This window comes from Drosophila eugracilis, unplaced genomic scaffold, assembly GCF_018153835.1.
Source record: "Drosophila eugracilis isolate 14026-0451.02 unplaced genomic scaffold, ASM1815383v1 contig_1317, whole genome shotgun sequence".
Taxonomy (NCBI): domain Eukaryota; kingdom Metazoa; phylum Arthropoda; class Insecta; order Diptera; family Drosophilidae; genus Drosophila; species Drosophila eugracilis.
In genome coordinates this window covers 551,337-569,317 of record NW_024572115.1, presented here as the reverse complement: position 1 = coordinate 569,317, position 17,981 = coordinate 551,337, and the positions used below count along the sequence as shown (strand labels likewise).

The window sequence follows — 17,981 nt, the reverse complement described above, 5'->3', positions numbered from 1 at the left end:
TACAAAATAGAGCTAAGTCAGTAAAAAATAAATAAAAAAAAAATAGTAAAGTCAATAAATCAATTCCTAAATTTTTAATATCTATGCAATATGACCATAATTTATATCAAATTTATAGATTTTAAAAGCAGTTTCTTAACTTAATCTTTACTAAGATTCTAACTAGACGAATCAAGACATAGAATTTGCTTATTACTAAAGGGTTAACTTTGAGCACTTCTCCAAAGTTCTTCAAAAATTAAATCTTTAACTAACCCTTTGGTTCTAACACAAATGAAAAGTCCCTCATGTCGAACTTTTTTATTGGTTCTTTAATACATTAACTTTAATAGGCGTTATAAAAAATCGTTTTTTTTTTATAGCATAACCAGACCGACAAGTCTCCTCGTTGCAATTCAAACTAACTAATAAGCTCGCCAAAGTGCAGCGAGAATAAAAAAAAAATGCATAAAAAGTGAAAAAGCATTTCGAGCGGTTTGTCAGCGTTTCAAGGGCGACTTTTGTCGCTTGCATATGCGTGCGTATGTTGCGACTTTATTATATGGCCAATGCCAAAAGCTGACTAAATGGATCAGTCATATGGCATGGTGGCACTTAATTTCCATTGAATTTTCATTTTGCATTTTCCATTTTTGCCATTTCTCAGCTGACTCAGTTTGGCCTTCAACTTAAAGTTCAAGCGGCAAGTTCACCTGTTCTGACGTCACAATCACAGGTGGGTCGGCTCGCAGTCGCTGATTCTGATTCTTCTGTTAGCGAGGGAAAACCCGAAGAACCGAAGAGATCAGAGACTAGAGACCAGAGAACCCAGAACCCAGAACCCAGAACGTATAACCAGTTTTCTTTTGGCCAAAAGCGTAGCGTTTTGCGCGCGTTTCTCGGCTAAACGACTTGGTAACTTGGCTCACCTGGCTACATCATATCGATATTGTGTGAGTCGATCTCAGTCAGTTGCAAACGGATTGCCAGACGAGTCGGTTCACTAAAAAGCCACTTAGCATTCAACTTAAATGTTAGATCAAGCGCGAACCTAGAAACAACATCATCATCGTACTATTATTATTATTTTTGTTTTGTTTTTTTTTTATTGTTTGAGTTCGCGAGTTTTTCACACAGAAGAAATGACAATCTATGGACTGTTAGTACAGATCATTATCGTTTGCCACTAACTAACTTTCTGTAGAGTCCGAAATCCGAGGAGGAGCAACAATGGCACCGCCACCAGAACAACCAGAGGATGATATTGTCACCAAGGTGAGAGCACTGACAAGGTAGATCTTGTAAGTTAGTCGAATCTAGTCTAGTTTGATGATAAGTGGGTATTGGGTATAGTAGTTTAAGCCAAGGAGGGTTTTCTGGTTTAATTTATCAAGGTTCTAGAAGAAGATTTGATTTTAATTGTATTTTTGGGTATTTAAATGAACTTCATTTGAGTGATCTTTAATTGGGAAGAAAATATTCTTCACTGCTTCGATTTCAAGTGATAAATGAGATTGATAACTAAAATTTTGTTATTTATAAAGTAAACCCAACTTTATAGGGTAGTTATTATAACAAAGAGTAGTTAAGTTGCCATAGATATCACAGCCATGATATGTACGAGTATCTTAAATATATCTAATAAAACTATAATGTGTACCTAATAATACCTATAAAATATATTCTCACAATTAAGTTTTAAAAGAAGCATTTTAAATGAAAAGTACAATTTTTAAAAAATATTTCTTTACCTATCCAGCAATTTCTATTAACAGAAATCCTAAAATAGTACATAAAAAGTATGTAAAATTTCGCAAGCAGACCCATGAGAAGCTTAAAAACTAAGCTAAATAAATATACAAAAAATTCCCTTAACCTTATAGATATTCTTGAGTAATCCTGCTTCTATCAACTTACCCATCACTATCTCATATTTGTAGTTATAATTTAGCGGAAATTCGCTAATCAGCACATGCAGAGCAGCCAAAGCAGATGAAGTTAGCATTGATCTGTGGGATTGCTAATTCAGCGAGTGGCTAACACCGAAATCTAAGCTTCTAGGGCATGGTCAAGGCTGTTTGGTCAAAAAACAAAATAAGACATTTTGAATAGCTAATAAATAAATCAATTTTTGATGGCACGGAAGTAAACTCTGATACAAACCAGTTAGGAAAAGGTCTTTGATTTTATATATCTTTTTTTTTTTTTAGTTTACAATGTTTCCCTTTTATTTGTGGTTACAGCATTGCCAGTCGTTTGCTAATTGATCAGGTCTATATAATTATAAATCCAAATACGAATGAAAATATATATATCAGCTGGTGCGAACGAACTGGGAATGCATTTTGTGAATCAAAGGTTAGTCAAGGTGAGTTCACCGCTCACTCCCTGACCAGCGAACCTTGAAATGAACTTTTGAACTTAGTTTTTTGGAAATGTTAAAAAACCTAAACTAAAAACAAAAAATGGGACATATATTTATGAAAAAGTGTGCTACTAATTAGCAGCATCTGTTAATCTAAATTAGTTTTTTTATTCAGACAATTAGCCTTATTAGTGATTAGCAAATGAAGGTTAAAATGTTTTTATTCGTGAATGAATTCTCTCATCAAAAATAAGAATAAAAAAAAAACAATTTAAGAGCTGAAATATTTCCTGGGGTTAATTAGGTTCCGCTGATCTGTCAGCGATCTAATAAAGTATATAGAGCTTATCCAAGATCTTTCACTTTCCTTCTGCCAAATTGTGGCCACCAATTGTGGCCAAAAACACCTGGCTAAGTTTTGCAATCTCCTAAGGCACTGAAAGAAATGTATACGATTTTTGGGATTTTAGGTAATAAGCATATGGGGTTTGTTTTATAGCATTCTAAATGGGATATAGGATAAGTTTTATATATCATAGATATCTTTTTAATGTTCCCTTTAAGGGAAAAAGTGAATTTCTGCAGGAGTCTTAGTAAAAATTAAGACTTAGATGGCGTTTTTATAACATTTTATAGGGGAATAATAATCATAAAAGTTTCTTTCTAACATTCTATTGATAGAAATTTTAATTTCTTTAAATCTTTTAATACATTATTAACCTCATAAAACCCCATACAAACAAATCCCAGTGCATCGTACCTAAACGACTTGACCAGGCCCACGAAATTAATGCTGTCCATATGCAGAAGGGGACATTGAGATATGGGTCTCTGGCGACCGCCTCCTGCCATTCTCGTAAATAATAAACAATTGTTTTTATTTTGCAGCCAACAGATACACAGATATGTATCTCTTGGCGACTGTTGCCCAGAGTTAAGTGTATCTACAGTCATATTGCTAGCTTAGCTAGCTTAGCTGGCTAACTGACTAGCTGGCTAGCTAAGGAATATGATGACAGTCGATTTCTAGTCAGCTTTTTACCTCGAATATCACAAAGTATCTGTGCTCCAGTATCTTAATTATTACTGTGCCCAACGTGGCGGAACGATGAGGTTGAAGGGAACGCGATTTTCAGGGGGGAGTATAAAAAACAGCAAGACAGAGTTTTAGAATCGAAAGGAGAACCAGAAACAGTGGCAACTGAGAGTAAAACTTAAAGAGGTGTTATTATTGACTACTTTTAGGTAGTATTATATAGTAATATATAGTATTATATGGTATTATATAGTAATTTATAGTAATATGTAGAAATATCTCTAAGAAATCTATGCAGATTAAGCTTTAGCTTTCATATTTTGAAGGAATATTGGTATAGTTTTGTAGAAATTCGTATCCAGTAGCTTCTAACTCTATCAAGACACAACTTTAGTATAATATACTTTATATTTTCCAAGTTATAAACTTCCTCTTCCACTAAGTACTTATCTTGCTAGCTATAAATAAATCAATATAATTTCAATCTCAAAAATAGTAATAAAAATACCCATCAAACACCAAAAAGGACAAAAAGTATCTTAAAAAATACAAACAGAACTTCCGCATATTTCCTTATTGAATTTTAAATTCAAGCAACAAACAACACAAAAAGATGCTTACTCATCGCTCCAAAATAAATTAATAAGTATTGAAGTTACAAGAGGAAGCCAAACGAGAAGCTCTTAACGCTCAATTTGGCGCTCCACAACTCGATCCACCGATCGTGACGTGTTTGCCACATCAAGTTGTTGTTGTTGTTGGCTGTAGTTGTTTTTGTTGTTGGTTGTTTATTGTTAGTTTGTTGGCTCGAATGCCATTGGAGGTCAAGTTCAGGGAACACCAGTTTATGGTTATTTTATATATTATTTTTCCATCATCTTCTGCGCACCCCAAGTTTCAGCTAGAAGGTGTCAAAAGTATCTGCTTGTTCAAGTATTTAGATACTTTAACAAAAGAGCGCCTAAAGCGTTTTGTTTGATTTCGATTGGCAGACAGGAAATGGCTAAGAAACAAATGGTTTTCTGTTACAAATATGATTGAATTGGTAATTAAGTTGTTTTGGGTTCTTAAGTTAACTTGCGTTGACTCTCGGTAAAGTTTTCTTGAGTTCTAGAACCATTTTCAGGGTCAACTTCTTCAGGAAATCATACATAGATCATTGAATGTTAAACCTTCCGTAGTTAAAACCATTAAGTTCTACCACCTGTCATAAAAAAAAGGAGATTTAAGGTGTTACAACATTAAAATAAACATAACCAACGAAAAGCAGAAAAAACCAACTCCTAAAAGTTGGTTTCAAGCTTCTTTTCCGTGAAGTTTAAAAATTCTTTTTTGGTAAGCCAATCATAGCAAATTTATATAGAAATTTCTCATATAAAAACTAATAATAATTATTAATGAATATACTAAAAGTAAGCATGAGTTAGGCACTTAGAAACTTTATCTTTGGCTTTTTAATTTATTTACATTTATGCTGCCTGGTTTTAAGTTCAATGAACTAAGACCTCTAACTATTTAATTATATAATTTATATTTTAAAATGACAATTAAGTTATAACAAATGATAATGATGATTGGACAAACTAGCTTTTTTATTATCATTGGCTTTTGTGATTCTGCCGACTTGTGGTTAAGTTGAAGTTTAAGATTAAGATTAAGTCCATCTCTTTGATAAGATATATTTTTAAATATTTTTACAGTAGTAATAATAAACATTTTTAAATATGTTTTTATCACATCCAAACAAATTATTATTACCCAGTTTCAACTTTTTTTCCCCTCTAATTATTACTCCATAAGCGATTTATATTAGATGAGGGGGTCATTGTGTGTTGGCACTTTTTGTCTTTTGTTTGGGGTCTCAAAGAAAATGTGATACATATTTCTTGAACCTTGAAGGTCACTGTCATCATCAGTAGGCTATATAAATTTATTTGATTTATGGTAATTAGCTGTACCTACCCATTGCCTTATTGCAGATACCCTCGATAATTGGATTCCTGAACTTGGACTGATGACTGGCGGCAAATGGAGCTTTGGCCACAAATTTTGATGAGCTGACCTAGAGAGCCAAGGCTGAAGCGATGAATCATGAGAATTATAACTATAAATGAATAAGAAATTATTAAGAAATGGTTTAAAAAGCTAACAAATAAACGAGAAATGTAAACGATTTATTTTTGATTTTTTTCAAACTGCCTGAAAGTAGGCAATATACTTTCATTCCAACAGATGGCTTAAAATAACTTTTAGATATTTTTTTGTGGCAACTCTCTGTCTCGATTCTAGATTCGAGAGATTGACATTGGATGACAGGAACCATTCGACTGACTACTGAGTCTCAGGCGAGAGAAATGGGGAAAAAAGCAAAGTAGGTAATAATGACGGCACGGACAAAAAAATATGTAAAGCCGAGAGACCGAGATCTGATCTGTGAACTGGCTACCATCCTAGTCCGGCAATTGAAACGCAGTCAAAATAAAACATCAACAACCAAAGATTATAGCACCAAGATTAGTAATAAAGGCAGGACGAGGGTAAAGCTGGGTAGTGCAGAAGTTCCAAGGCGGAGCACAGCGAAAGGGAGAAGTGAGAGTTGGAAGCTGTCCTCGAGGAACTCTTCCCGGAGGCAGAAGAAATGTATTCGGCGGTGAAGCCGCTCTCCAAGTATCTACAATTCAAGTCGATTCGCATCTACGACGCCGTCTTCACCATCCATTCCAGGTGCACAGTGGTCATCCTCCTCACTTGTTCCTTACTCCTGTCAGCACGTCAATACTTTGGTGATCCCATCCAGTGTATCAGCGAGGAGAAGAACATTGAGTATATCCAATCCTATTGCTGGACCATGGGCACTTACATTCTCAAGATGGATAACAATAGCGAACAGCAAATCCAGTTGCCACCGGAATTAGCCACCACCACCATTTCATCAACATCCGCAACGTCGTCATCGTCGTTATCCACACCCGCAACAACGGCATATTCCCGTACCCGTACCAGATTTCGTTCCAGAGATTATCTTCGCAAATTGGTGGACTACAATGAGGTCTATGCCAGAGCCATGTCAATAGCCGAGGGCGTGGGTCCCGAAATCCGTGGTCAATCGGAGAGGGAATACCTGCGTTACTATCAATGGGTCATAATCCTGCTGCTCTTCGAATCCTTCGTCTTCTACTTTCCCTCATGTCTGTGGAAGGTTTGGGAGGGCCAGCGGCTTAAGCAACTCTGCTCGGAGGTGGGTGAGGCCCTGCTCTCGGAAGATACCTACAACACCAGGCTGCGCCTGCTGGTCAAGTACTTCACCACCGACTACGAGGACATGCACTTCTGCTACATGGCCAAGTACGTCTTCTGCGAGGTCCTCAATTTTCTCATCAGTGTGAGTAGATCTAAAAAAAAGAAAATTTTTTTTAATTACTTTATTAACACACAAAGTCACCCATCCACAGGTGGTGAACATAATCGTTCTGGAGGTGTTCCTAAATGGTTTCTGGTCAAAGTACCTTCACGCCATGGCCTCCATTCCTTTCTACGACTGGGATCGTTGGAATCGTATATCCTCGAGTGTCTTTCCCAAGATCGCCAAGTGCGAGGTGCTTAAATTTGGAGCCAGTGGAACGGCTAGTATTATGGACAACCTGTGCATCTTGCCCTTGAATATCCTGAATGAGAAGATCTTTGTATTCTTGTGGGCGTGGTTCTTGCTGATGGCTTTTATGTCTGGACTGAATCTTCTCTGCCGACTGGCCATGATCCTTAGCAGGAATCTCCGCGAGCAGATGATTCGCAGTCAGTTGCGTTTCATGAGCAAAAGGCATGTGAAGCGAGCCCTGGGCGACCTAACCATTGGGGATTGGTTCCTGATGATGAAGGTCAGCGTGAATGTGAATCCCATGCTATTTAGGGACTTAATGCAAGAACTATGTGAACTGCGAACTTCCTCATCGGCCAGTACTTTGGAGAGTCCCGTCTAGGATCTTTATGGAATCCAGAATTACCAGATCGATTCGATTCCTCCGCCGACCGACCCTCGACCTAAGTGACGTTGCCGTCGTGCTTTCTTGCTTTCATACACATGGTTATTACATATATATCACTAACCCTTTGAAAATATTGTATTTCTATGTTTTAAAATATTTGCGTGGATCAAAAATTGGTGAAAAATTAAATAGACTTTAGACTCTTAAGATTGATTTGAGTTTTCAATAAGCAGAGTGGAAGGAGTCAAGATTTTTGATTGTCATAAATGTAGGTACGTTTTAGACCATAAAATAAGCCTTAGTTAGTTCCTTTTCTAATAATATGACTAAATTGCATGATTATATTATTAAATCTCTTACTTTATTTTGATTTTTCTAAACCCTCTTAGCCAGATATATTTTTTCTTACCAATTTTCTGCCATTTTTCGTTGTTGCTAAAATCTGCTTCTGAAGTCTACATACGAATTAACTTTCTGTTGAGTTGCCGCTTCTGCTTCTGCTTTTTGTTGTCTTTGCTGTTGGCATTTAATGTGCATTGTTTATAACTAGTTGCTGCCATAATTTCATCATTTATTTTTTTTTGCGCTGGGACGATCGTCCCCAGCCCCCCAGTTGCTCCCCCGCGCCCTGCTGCGATCGTCAAGCGGCTTTGAGCATTGTTTTGCGCACATTAACAACGCAACTTGCTCGCTTTTTGGCCGCCTTCGCCACGCAACCCGCAGCTCGTAGCTCACTCACACTCTTTCAGGCGGAATGAATGTAAATATTATTCAAAACCCATTCGTGTGGCGTTTAATTGTGCCCCAGCACTCGCTCACGTGGGGCATATCAGTTGGAGTGTCCACTCCCAGTGACTCACTGAAGCTTAACTTGATTAAAAACAAAAAAAATCCCCATTACTATTTATTAATTTACGCGGAAAGAGCCATTGCATTACTAAATATGACGTTTTTTTAACTTAATCTAAAGTAGACACATTTTGTATATCATTTTTATACGATTCTTTATCTTCTTCTAACAATCGAAAGATAATTAATAAAGATAATGTATGTATATGCATTTAAAAGTGATAAAGATTTAATCTAATTACCTTATAAATATACAAAATATCTGAAACTTCTAGACAGTTAACTTTTTAGGTCCAAAAGAAAGATTTAAAAAAAGTTTTAAGGGATTTTTGAATGAAAGAAAACTTTTTATAGGGAACGGAAAGTAAAAAAAAAGTCTGTCATAATGTTATCACACCTTATATAGTGGGTATCTCCATGTCGACGCACTGCCTCCAATCCCTTTCCTCTTTTCTTCCCCACCAGTTCTCTAGCTTTTTTGGGGTCTCTCCCTTTCCGTTTGACGTTTGCGTGGGTTGTCGACGCCTCTGACTCTGCCTCAACCGTCACTGCTGCTGTTGTCGCTGCTGCTTCTGTCAACCGCGACGGAGGCGTCGACTGAGGCAGAGGTGCGGCCGGTGTTTCTTCAGCTTTCGGTTACATCTATTTTATTTCCATATCTATCGTATTCGTATTCGTATTCCTATTCCCATTCGGTATTGTTTTGTCCCGCCGTTGTTTTGCTTTGGTTTTTCGGTTTTTGGTTTTCGTTTTTCGGTTTTTGGTTTCAGATTTTTTGTTTATTTCCAGTTGCTGGTGCTTTTATTTAGGTTTTTTTTCTTTCTTTTTTTTGTGTGCGCCACTTGGCCAGTTAGTCGCTTCATAGTTTGTATTTTGTATTTTAGCATTTTAGTCGCCTGTCAACCGCCGTCCCTTTCGTTTTGCTCTTCGGTTTCGTTAATTTGTTGTTGATTTTTCAGTTAATTTTAGCAGTGATGTGCGAGTGCCGAGTGCACTTAATTAAAGCGCGTACGTGACGATTGCATTTGCAATATCTGTTGCATGTTGCTGGTTGCATCTTCGGCGGCAATATCAATACGCTTTGGCCATAACATCGCTGGCAATTGAATTTTGCCATTGCAGTTTCTGTTGGCCAGTGAGTAATGCACTCGTAATTGGGTCTGCTGAGATACAAAATCAAGAGCAAACAATGGTCACATTTGTGGACAAGATATTAGGATTTTTTTTAGATAAATAATTGGGCTAAAATGAAATGCAAGTCAAATTTTCCATTTCTAACACATTGTTGTGACTTTTGGGATAATTTATCGTGTGTTTGTAAATCTAAAAAATGTGTAAAATTATATATGCATTCTATATTTATCTAACATTAAAATACTGCGACTCAATTTTTGAAAAATATATATCAACAATTTCCTAATTGCTTTGTAATCAGTGCTTCGCAACCAAAATAATAAAAATTAAGCAATTGCATTATCATTTTTCACAACTATTATTTTGACTGCAGTTGTGCGTGTGTGTATGGCACACACTTACACACACTAGAGCGTGATAAGCGACAACGAAAACAAGCATAGCTATAAAAACAACAACGACACAACGGTGGGCATTGATAAACACCCAGGGACAAGTGTGTAAAACATTTAAGCGCACAGTGGAATTGCATCATTTCGACGCGGATTATTATTTTTTGTTTTTTTCGGTGAAAGTCGTGATTGATAAGCCCCTCTGTCTCCCATTTTTCTGTTGTTTTGTCCAATTTGTGTCACTATTGTTCTCCATCTGCTGGCATCTGCTTTCGGGTTTTCAATATATCTGCATATATATATGAGTATATACATTCATATATTCACATACTTCACATTGTTGTTCCGCGATTTGCATGCGGACTAGGCAAAGAAAGCTCTCGATAAGGTGGATAGGGAATATGTAAATAAATATAAAAGTCAACACGCACAGTGGTTACTGGATAAATCAATATTCCACTATTAAATCAATGGAACATTAGGCTTAAAAACATGTTCAATAAGTCAATAAATCAAAATTAAAATACACATTAAAACTGGCAGTTTTATAGCTTACCTTAAAACAAGTTTTGAGTCTAATTAATATGCAAGATTATTACCATAAATATGAATAATGGGTTAGGTATATAGCAGCTGCATAAACGTGTTTAAAAATCTTCTATAGTAAAAATATTTTGTTTATTTGTTTAACTAGAACTTTGCTATTCTTAGAAATGTAGTCAACAACACTGAAAATCTTGTAAGTTCAAGATATTTTACACCTATATTGTATTAGGAGATAAATTTAATCAGCTTATAGTGTTAATTCCCTTAAATAAAACGACATTTTATTAAAATTTCGCTTGGCAAGGATTAACTCCTATTTTCTTTGCTAAAAATGCACACAATAACCACTGTGCGCCTAGAAGAGCACCATAAACAAAACAAAAACCCAAAAAAAAAGACCAACAAAGTCCGCAAAAAGAAGCAACAGCTAAAGGCGGCAAGAAAACCGATTACGCCAACTGCCTCTGCCAGCGTCAACGTCGCAGTCGGCGTTGGCGGTAACGCTGGCGCTTGAAGGCGGTAAGCAGGCAAACGATTTAGTTGGCCGCCGCTGCCCGAACCGAAAAATAAGATAAGAAGTAGAAGGCGTTGCTCATGTCTTTGCTTTTCGTTTGTCGTTTTACCGTTTCGTTTAAGTACACTGAAGAAAATGATAAAACGTTATACCAGAACTTAAATAAAGGTTATAAAAGTGAAAAGCTAAAAACTTAATGTTATGGGTAAAAACTAAAATTAAAATTTATAATTTGTTTATTTTGCAATGCCAATGTTTGCCAAATAATAAATAAACCTAAAACCCTAAAACGTAATGCCTAAAACCAATGCAATTTCTTTTCAGTGTAACTCCCGCACATAACAAAAAAGAAAGAAATATATAGAAATTAAAGAAACAAAAAGTAACGAAAACAAAAACCAACAACAACCCATGAGTGTAAAGTGAAGAGTGTGGAGAATTGGGAAAGAAGAAGATAATCGTGCAGATTTTTGAGTGTGTGATTTTGGTGTTCATCTTTTTTTGTTTTTGTGTTGCTGTTTTTTGGTTTTGATTTTCGCGAAACTGTGATCATGGCCGGCGATGCGGAGAACAAAAGGGGCTATCGCACCATATTTCGCAGCATTTCCCAGGTGTTCTACGCCAATGCCAAAAACTCAAGTAATTCGAATAATAACAACACCAGCAACAACAATAACAATACCAGCATTTACAACAACAATGGAGGCTGGAATACGATTGACAACAACAACGATGGTATTGGTAGACTAACAGTCACGCTCACAAGTATAACACCACCCACGGCCACATGGACATCGACATCGCCCACAATCTCGACATGCACAACAGCATCGGCAGCCTCATCAACGGCATCATCATCACCATTGGCAAGTCGAGCTGCCAGATCGGCGGAGAATATATCCTGCAGTGAGTGCGGAAATCCAGATCCATATCAAAGTCAGGAATTAAATATAATTCAGGAAAATACAATTTTAACACCGGAAATTCAAATAAGTGAAAAGCAGCAGGAACCATCATTAACTGTTATCAATTCGGAACAAAATCAAAAGCTAAGGGCTAGTTCTATGTTGGACTTGACCTCTAACAATCGCCATCAGAACACCTTGAGGGTAAGTCTTGACCAATTTAATTAACCTGCATTAATATCCATCAAAGTTAGATATAACATAACCCTTCCTTATGTTTCTAATCAAACCATCAATCATAGACATCCATCAAAATTATTATCAGCATAGGAATAATGTGATTTGACCACAAAGAAAGTTTAAGCTACAGTGGAAGTTCCACAAGTTGGGAGGGTTGAATAATCTATAGCTCTTCATAAAATATTGTTAACTTATCTATTAACGATCCTCGTGGTAAAATAGTGTTTTTTTTAACTTGACAACTTTTTTATAACTTTTTATAGACATGAATACTGTGTTTTAGGTTTAAAGTTTACATAGTATTAGGAATAAATAATATACTTTATACAGAATGTGTTATTTTATAATAGAAATATGTATCAGCATAGGTCTTTAAGGCTAAGAAAGTTCAAGTTAGTTGGCGAATTTCAATAGTTAAGAGGCTTAACTTGTCTATAGCTCTTCATAAAATAGTTGACTTATCTATAATACCCGTTTATTTAAAACTTAAGACCTTTATAGACATGAGTCATACTTCTAGTTTGGTTTATAGTATGAGTACTAAGTAATATAAACCACTTAATATGTCCAAAAGCTGTTTAATTTTTATAGATCACTTAAAAGATCACTTTGTAATGATCTTACGAGTAAGATATCCAGAAAAACTTACCAGCTTCGTATCAAAGACTTTTATAGAAAGCCTAAAGATTTGATTTTCCCCCTGGAAAAGCCCAGCCAAACTACTTAAGTGATCTTCAACTGATAACTCATATCAGCTTGATTTATCGCCGATTCATAGGATTTCCCTGGTTAACGAATTTCACTGGCCCATCTGATTTAAACTCGTTTATGGTCCGTTAGCGGTCTTTTATTGGAGGGTTATTGTGGTATGAAGAAGAGCGAGCGGCTGCCAAAATTTGCATTCCAAGTGAAAGTGAGACCGGAACGGGTTCCGAAAGAGTTCCGTTGGCTACGAAAGTGAAAAGCTATTTTCCACAAAGGGCACAAATCGTTATAGGGCGGGCATCCTTCTAATCGTTTAGCTTGAAGATCAACACGTTTTGATAACCAATTCGTTTTTGATGTAAATTTTATTTGATTTTATGTAAAAGTTTAAAAGACTTTTTGGATGTTTAGAAAATGTTATAATCATAAAGAAGTAATTTTTTTTTGGCTTATCTTATTTATAACTTTATTTCCCTATATTTATTTCCCCCATATTTAACTCATTTTATGATCTTTTAACTTGGACACGATTAATGTTTACTAGCTACTTCTTGTTTACTTAATAAATATTGAAATATATATCAGTAATGTCTCGGCTTAACCAACAGTACAATCTCTTTCAAGAAAACTTTATGTACACATGATATGTCTAGTTTTATATATTTCCGCTTGTATGCGAAGTGTGATTATAATTATTTCGTAACCTTAACCTTGATATAGTTTTTTCTTGTCGTGCTTGGCAAGTTTTACTGACCCATTTTCAATGGGGATTTAATATAAAATGTTAGTAAAAAAAATGTATGGAAGTGCAATTAGGAAGTATATAAATCATTAGAAATTATGTAAAATTATTAGAGAATTATTATAAGACAAGTTGACTTAGCCATGTCCGTTTGTGTGTCCGCCCGTCCTTATAAGCACAGAGATTTTGGTTATCCTAAGAGCCTCCATATCCTAGAGATGCCGGAAAAATGTACATATTTGTAATTTATTAAGTACCATAAATCACTTAACAAAATATTGGTTGAAGTAAATGCTATTTGGAAATGCGATTGCAAGCGCACAGAGGTTTCCATTGTGGCAGCCTAAAAACCCCTTAACCCCCTTCTTTAACCCATGATATTTTTTCCCACTGATGCAATGCCAAAATGCATTGCGCATGGTCTTATTTCGTGCTTTTGTCCGTTTCGTTTTCCGTTGCGTGTTTTGTCAGTTTGCTTCTTACCCTCTTTTATCATCTCCTTAGTTTTACCCTACGTCTTCGTTTTCATTTTCATTTAAGTATAGTTTTCATTGTGATTTGTTTTTTTTTTTTTTTAACTCAGCCAGCCACTAATTGCGAATGCAGGCTGCGCATGCGTTTTGCGTGCGACTTGCAAGCGTTTCGAACGCGTTTTCCGTGCGATTTTTGCCTGGCTGCAATTGCACTGCAATTTCAGCAGAGAAATAAAACCAGAAACCAGAATAATAAAAAGAAAAGAAAAAAAAGAATGAAAACCATAACAAGCCGAGTCTCATTAGCAAGCAATTGCTAAGCGAATTTCTTTGATGCGACTGGAAAGAACGTTAAAGTAATGCACAGTGAGAAAAGGTAGTGGTGTGTCTTAGAATTTGAAGTTAAATAGGTTTCATGTGAAATATGTGGTATGTAGAAAGTTATTGGTAGGAAAAGAGTATTAATATTTTTTGAATTTTAATAATGGGTAAGAAAGTAATATAATATTATATAAGTTTTTAGGTTTATGAGGTCAAATTTATTTAATTTTTATGTTTTTTTAAAATGATTTTGTATATGAACTTTAATATGAACTTTAATATGATTTTTACCATTGTTTTTTAAATGATCTTTAACATGATCCTCAATATGATCTTTACTATTATCTTAAGACCATATAAGACTACCATGATCTTCAATATGATATATAATATAATATGATCTTAAATATGATCTTTAATAAGACCTTTGATATGATTTGTACTATTATTTTTTATATGATCTTTAACATGATCCTCAATATGATCTTTCATATGATATTTAATGTGATATTTTATATGATCAATACTATTATTTACTATTTACCATATAGGTCTTTAACATGATCTTCAATATAATCTTTAATATGATATTTAATATGATCTTTATTATGATCTTTAATATGATCTTTACTATTATGATCCTCAATATGATCTTTAATATGATATTTAATGATATCCTTTTAATATGAATTTTAATATTAGCTTAATACCATATAATTCTTTCCAGATCTTCAATAAAATCTTTAATATGCTATTTAATATGATCTTGGATATGATCTTTAATAAGATCTTTAATATGATATTTTCTATTATCTTTTATATGGTCTTTAAAATGATCGTCAAGTGATTTTTAATATTATTTTTGGACTTAACATTAAAATGGTTAATATTTCTTCTTAAAATCCCAAATTTTTATGTTTGAATTTAAAGAAAATCTTTAAAAATTATCTTTCAAGTAGTTAATATTATTTAATTTCATAAACTCAAATATTTTAAACTTAAAACCAATAAAATCTTTGGTTATAACATTCAAACTATAAATTATTTCTCTTAAATATATAATATATTTATTAGTTAAAAATGATATAGTTATGTTTTCTTATAATTCCAAGTTTTTAAGATTTATATCAACGAAAATATTTAGAAGTTCCATTGAAGTATTTAATATAACTATAACTTAACAACTAAAATTTCTAAGATTTAAGCCAATTAATATCTTGAATTTTGAATTTCCACCTTTAAAAAATTCCCCTAATTTTTCCTGCAGTGCAGCGTTTTATCATATGGTTCGCTGACTGACGAGTAAAACGATTTTGTCATCAGTCAACAGGCACAAATACACGTACATATCGCTCTCATACATAACAAATGCATATATATATATATTTATATATACATAAGTACATAGATACAATGTGCATTATTCCCATTTGGCTTTATTTATGCATTTCATTTTCTCGCTCTGATTTGCCCCGCACTTCTGGTTCAAAAATTTCTCTTTTAATTTTATTTGATTTGATTTTTCTTTGTTAATGCAGCGCGCCAAGTAGAATTCCACTCGTCTGATTGACACTTGAGCTGACATTCTCATTTCAATTCGTATCTGAATCCGAATCGTGGTATTAATGTATTTCGATTCCAATTTCAGCTTCTGTTTTTTTTTTTTTACTTTTCACCCTCTTTACGCCTTTCAATGTGTCATTCGGTTTCTCACAATTTTTTTTTATCTTGGATTTGATATCTTAAATTGGTCTATGAGTCAAGATCTAGGGGGGTACTTCGGTATCGTAGGATTGATAGGAAAATGGGAAGATGGGTTATGCACAAGAGACTTGTTAGGTTTTCCGGTTTATTTCTTGGGTGTCTGACCTTTTCTTCTTTTATAGATTAAATCGTAATTTATTTGTGTGTTGACATTTTTAGTTGATAAATATATTGCATTTTTTATAGTTTACGTTTATTAAGAAACTTATAAGCTTTTAATATCTTAATAGCTTTATTCTTAACCGTTTTATTTAGGAACTAAAAGCCCTTACCGTCTTCATAATTTTTCCGAATTTAACCAGTTTAAAAAGGATTTTTTCCTTATCACATGAATGCATGAAAAAGGCATATAAAAGGTTTCCAAAAACAAACTGTTATCTTTCGGAAAACTAGTTTAGTAACATTTTAATTGCCATATTTTTAAATAAAGTTAAAGAATAAATTTCATAACAAACACCTCTTACTAACTATAATTCTTAAAAACCAAATTGCTTAACTACTTTCTATTGACAGCCCAAAAGAACTCTTAAATTTGATCACTTTTTTACTACCTACTCCACACCATTTTCCACAATAAGCTTTATTTATCAATTATTAACTAATTTACCGGATTAGATTTCATGCTTGAGTAGTAAAAAACATAAAAAAAACATCGAATGACTCACACAAGCTGGGCAATAAAGAAAATAGACACCAATTTGTTGTTATTTTCTTGTTGTTTTTCGTTTTTATGAACCAGCAGCTAGTTTTTTATTTTAATTTGAGGCGTTGACAAAAGCTTCTGGCTTTGGTCACCCAATCCTAAGAGCTCTCTACTACCCGCCTCCCCCTCACTATTTTCCACTCAATCTATCTGTGGCTGCTGCTGTCGCGCTTAATAAAATTCATTAAAAAAAAGGAGAAGACCGCAGCCCAACAATAATAATAATCATAAAGTGAACTGAGGAGGGGGTTGTTGTGGGGGATAAAGGGTAGGGGGTAGTTGAGGAGGAGAGGAGGCTGGCAGCGAGGGGTAAACACTAAGACAAACAAATGCATCATTCTTCAGCTCAGCCATAGAGTTGGTAATTTAACTATTTTAATGCTAGATATGGAATATGTTTTAATTTTTATATTTATTTAATATCTTTTGTATTATTATATTATTAAAATATTATATCACTATATTGTTTATATCATATTTTATATTTTATAAATCATAAAGTTAATATAGCAAATAATGTTATAAGAAAATATTAGAATAATCATCACTCAAACGCCAGAATCTTAGGAGAAATCCTACAAAAAGACACCTTAAAAGTAACAACAAATTTGTTAACTACATTTTTTAGTATTTTCTTGTTCACTTTTTTAATTTAAAATATTTATAGTTTGACTGTTAGACATCTTTTTAAAGGATTTTAAAATATTATTCATTTGAAAAAGAGTTAAAAAGTCTCTTCTTAATCACAAACTTCCTGTACGTTGCTCATCTTAACTCGATAAAATATCATAAAAAAGTCATTCTGTAGGATACTTAACAGTCTTTAGAAGCATGTTAGGTGCTTTATGTAGAAACTTTAAATATTTTTATTTACAATTTCAAAATGAAAACAATTATCAAAACCCGACAGCACTGCCCCCCTTGCAGTAGCATTGACAGTCAACTCATTACCGACAAAAGCATAATGCTGCCAAAGACGCGAGTCTGGTTCTGGACAGGCACAAAGACAGGGACAGGGACATGGATGTGGATGTGGATGTGGATTGGGATATGGACGGGGACTTGGACAGGGCCACCAGCCATCAACCATCATCCACGGGCCATGAGCCGTGGGGCCACCCCTTTTAATTCTTATTTTTCATTATTGTTTTTGTTGTTTTTTTTTCGGGGGAAGAAGGCAGCCGAGGAAGACCCGCAGAAAAGCCAAACCAAATATGAGCCGGGGTACAAAAACAAAAAAAAAGAAGGAGGAAAGATGGAAAAACTGAAAGCGAAAACATGAAAAATATGTTCTCAAGAAATGGATTTAACAGTTATAGGGAATGAAAGA

At 34.4% G+C, this 17,981-nt stretch overlaps 2 protein-coding genes and 1 long non-coding RNA gene across 3 annotated transcripts in view; all 3 read left to right on the top strand.

Moving 5' to 3' along the window:
• Positions 1-837: 837 nt before the first annotated feature.
• LOC108103553 lies at positions 838-5,553 on the top strand. The gene is made up of 2 exons (XR_001772228.2): positions 838-1,254; positions 5,360-5,553. It is a non-coding gene; the product is annotated as an uncharacterized LOC108103553 (long non-coding RNA).
• Positions 5,554-5,750: 197 nt separating this feature from the next.
• On the top strand, positions 5,751-7,777 carry LOC108103557 (innexin inx5). The gene is made up of 2 exons (XM_017209084.2): positions 5,751-6,762; positions 6,833-7,777. The coding sequence occupies exons 1-2, from the start codon at positions 6,019-6,021 to the stop codon at positions 7,355-7,357; spliced, it is 1,269 nt and encodes a 422-aa protein (XP_017064573.1). The 5' UTR covers positions 5,751-6,018; the 3' UTR covers positions 7,358-7,777.
• Positions 7,778-8,559: 782 nt separating this feature from the next.
• LOC108103560 (putative uncharacterized protein DDB_G0292292) overlaps positions 8,560-17,981 on the top strand; it is a 30,984-nt gene continuing 21,562 nt past the window's right edge. Inside the window, exons 1-2 of the mRNA XM_017209088.2 lie at positions 8,560-9,347; positions 11,123-11,907. Of these exons, the coding sequence (XP_017064577.1) occupies positions 11,350-11,907 (558 nt within the window). The 5' untranslated portion in view covers positions 8,560-9,347; positions 11,123-11,349. The remainder of the gene's footprint in view (positions 9,348-11,122; positions 11,908-17,981) is intronic.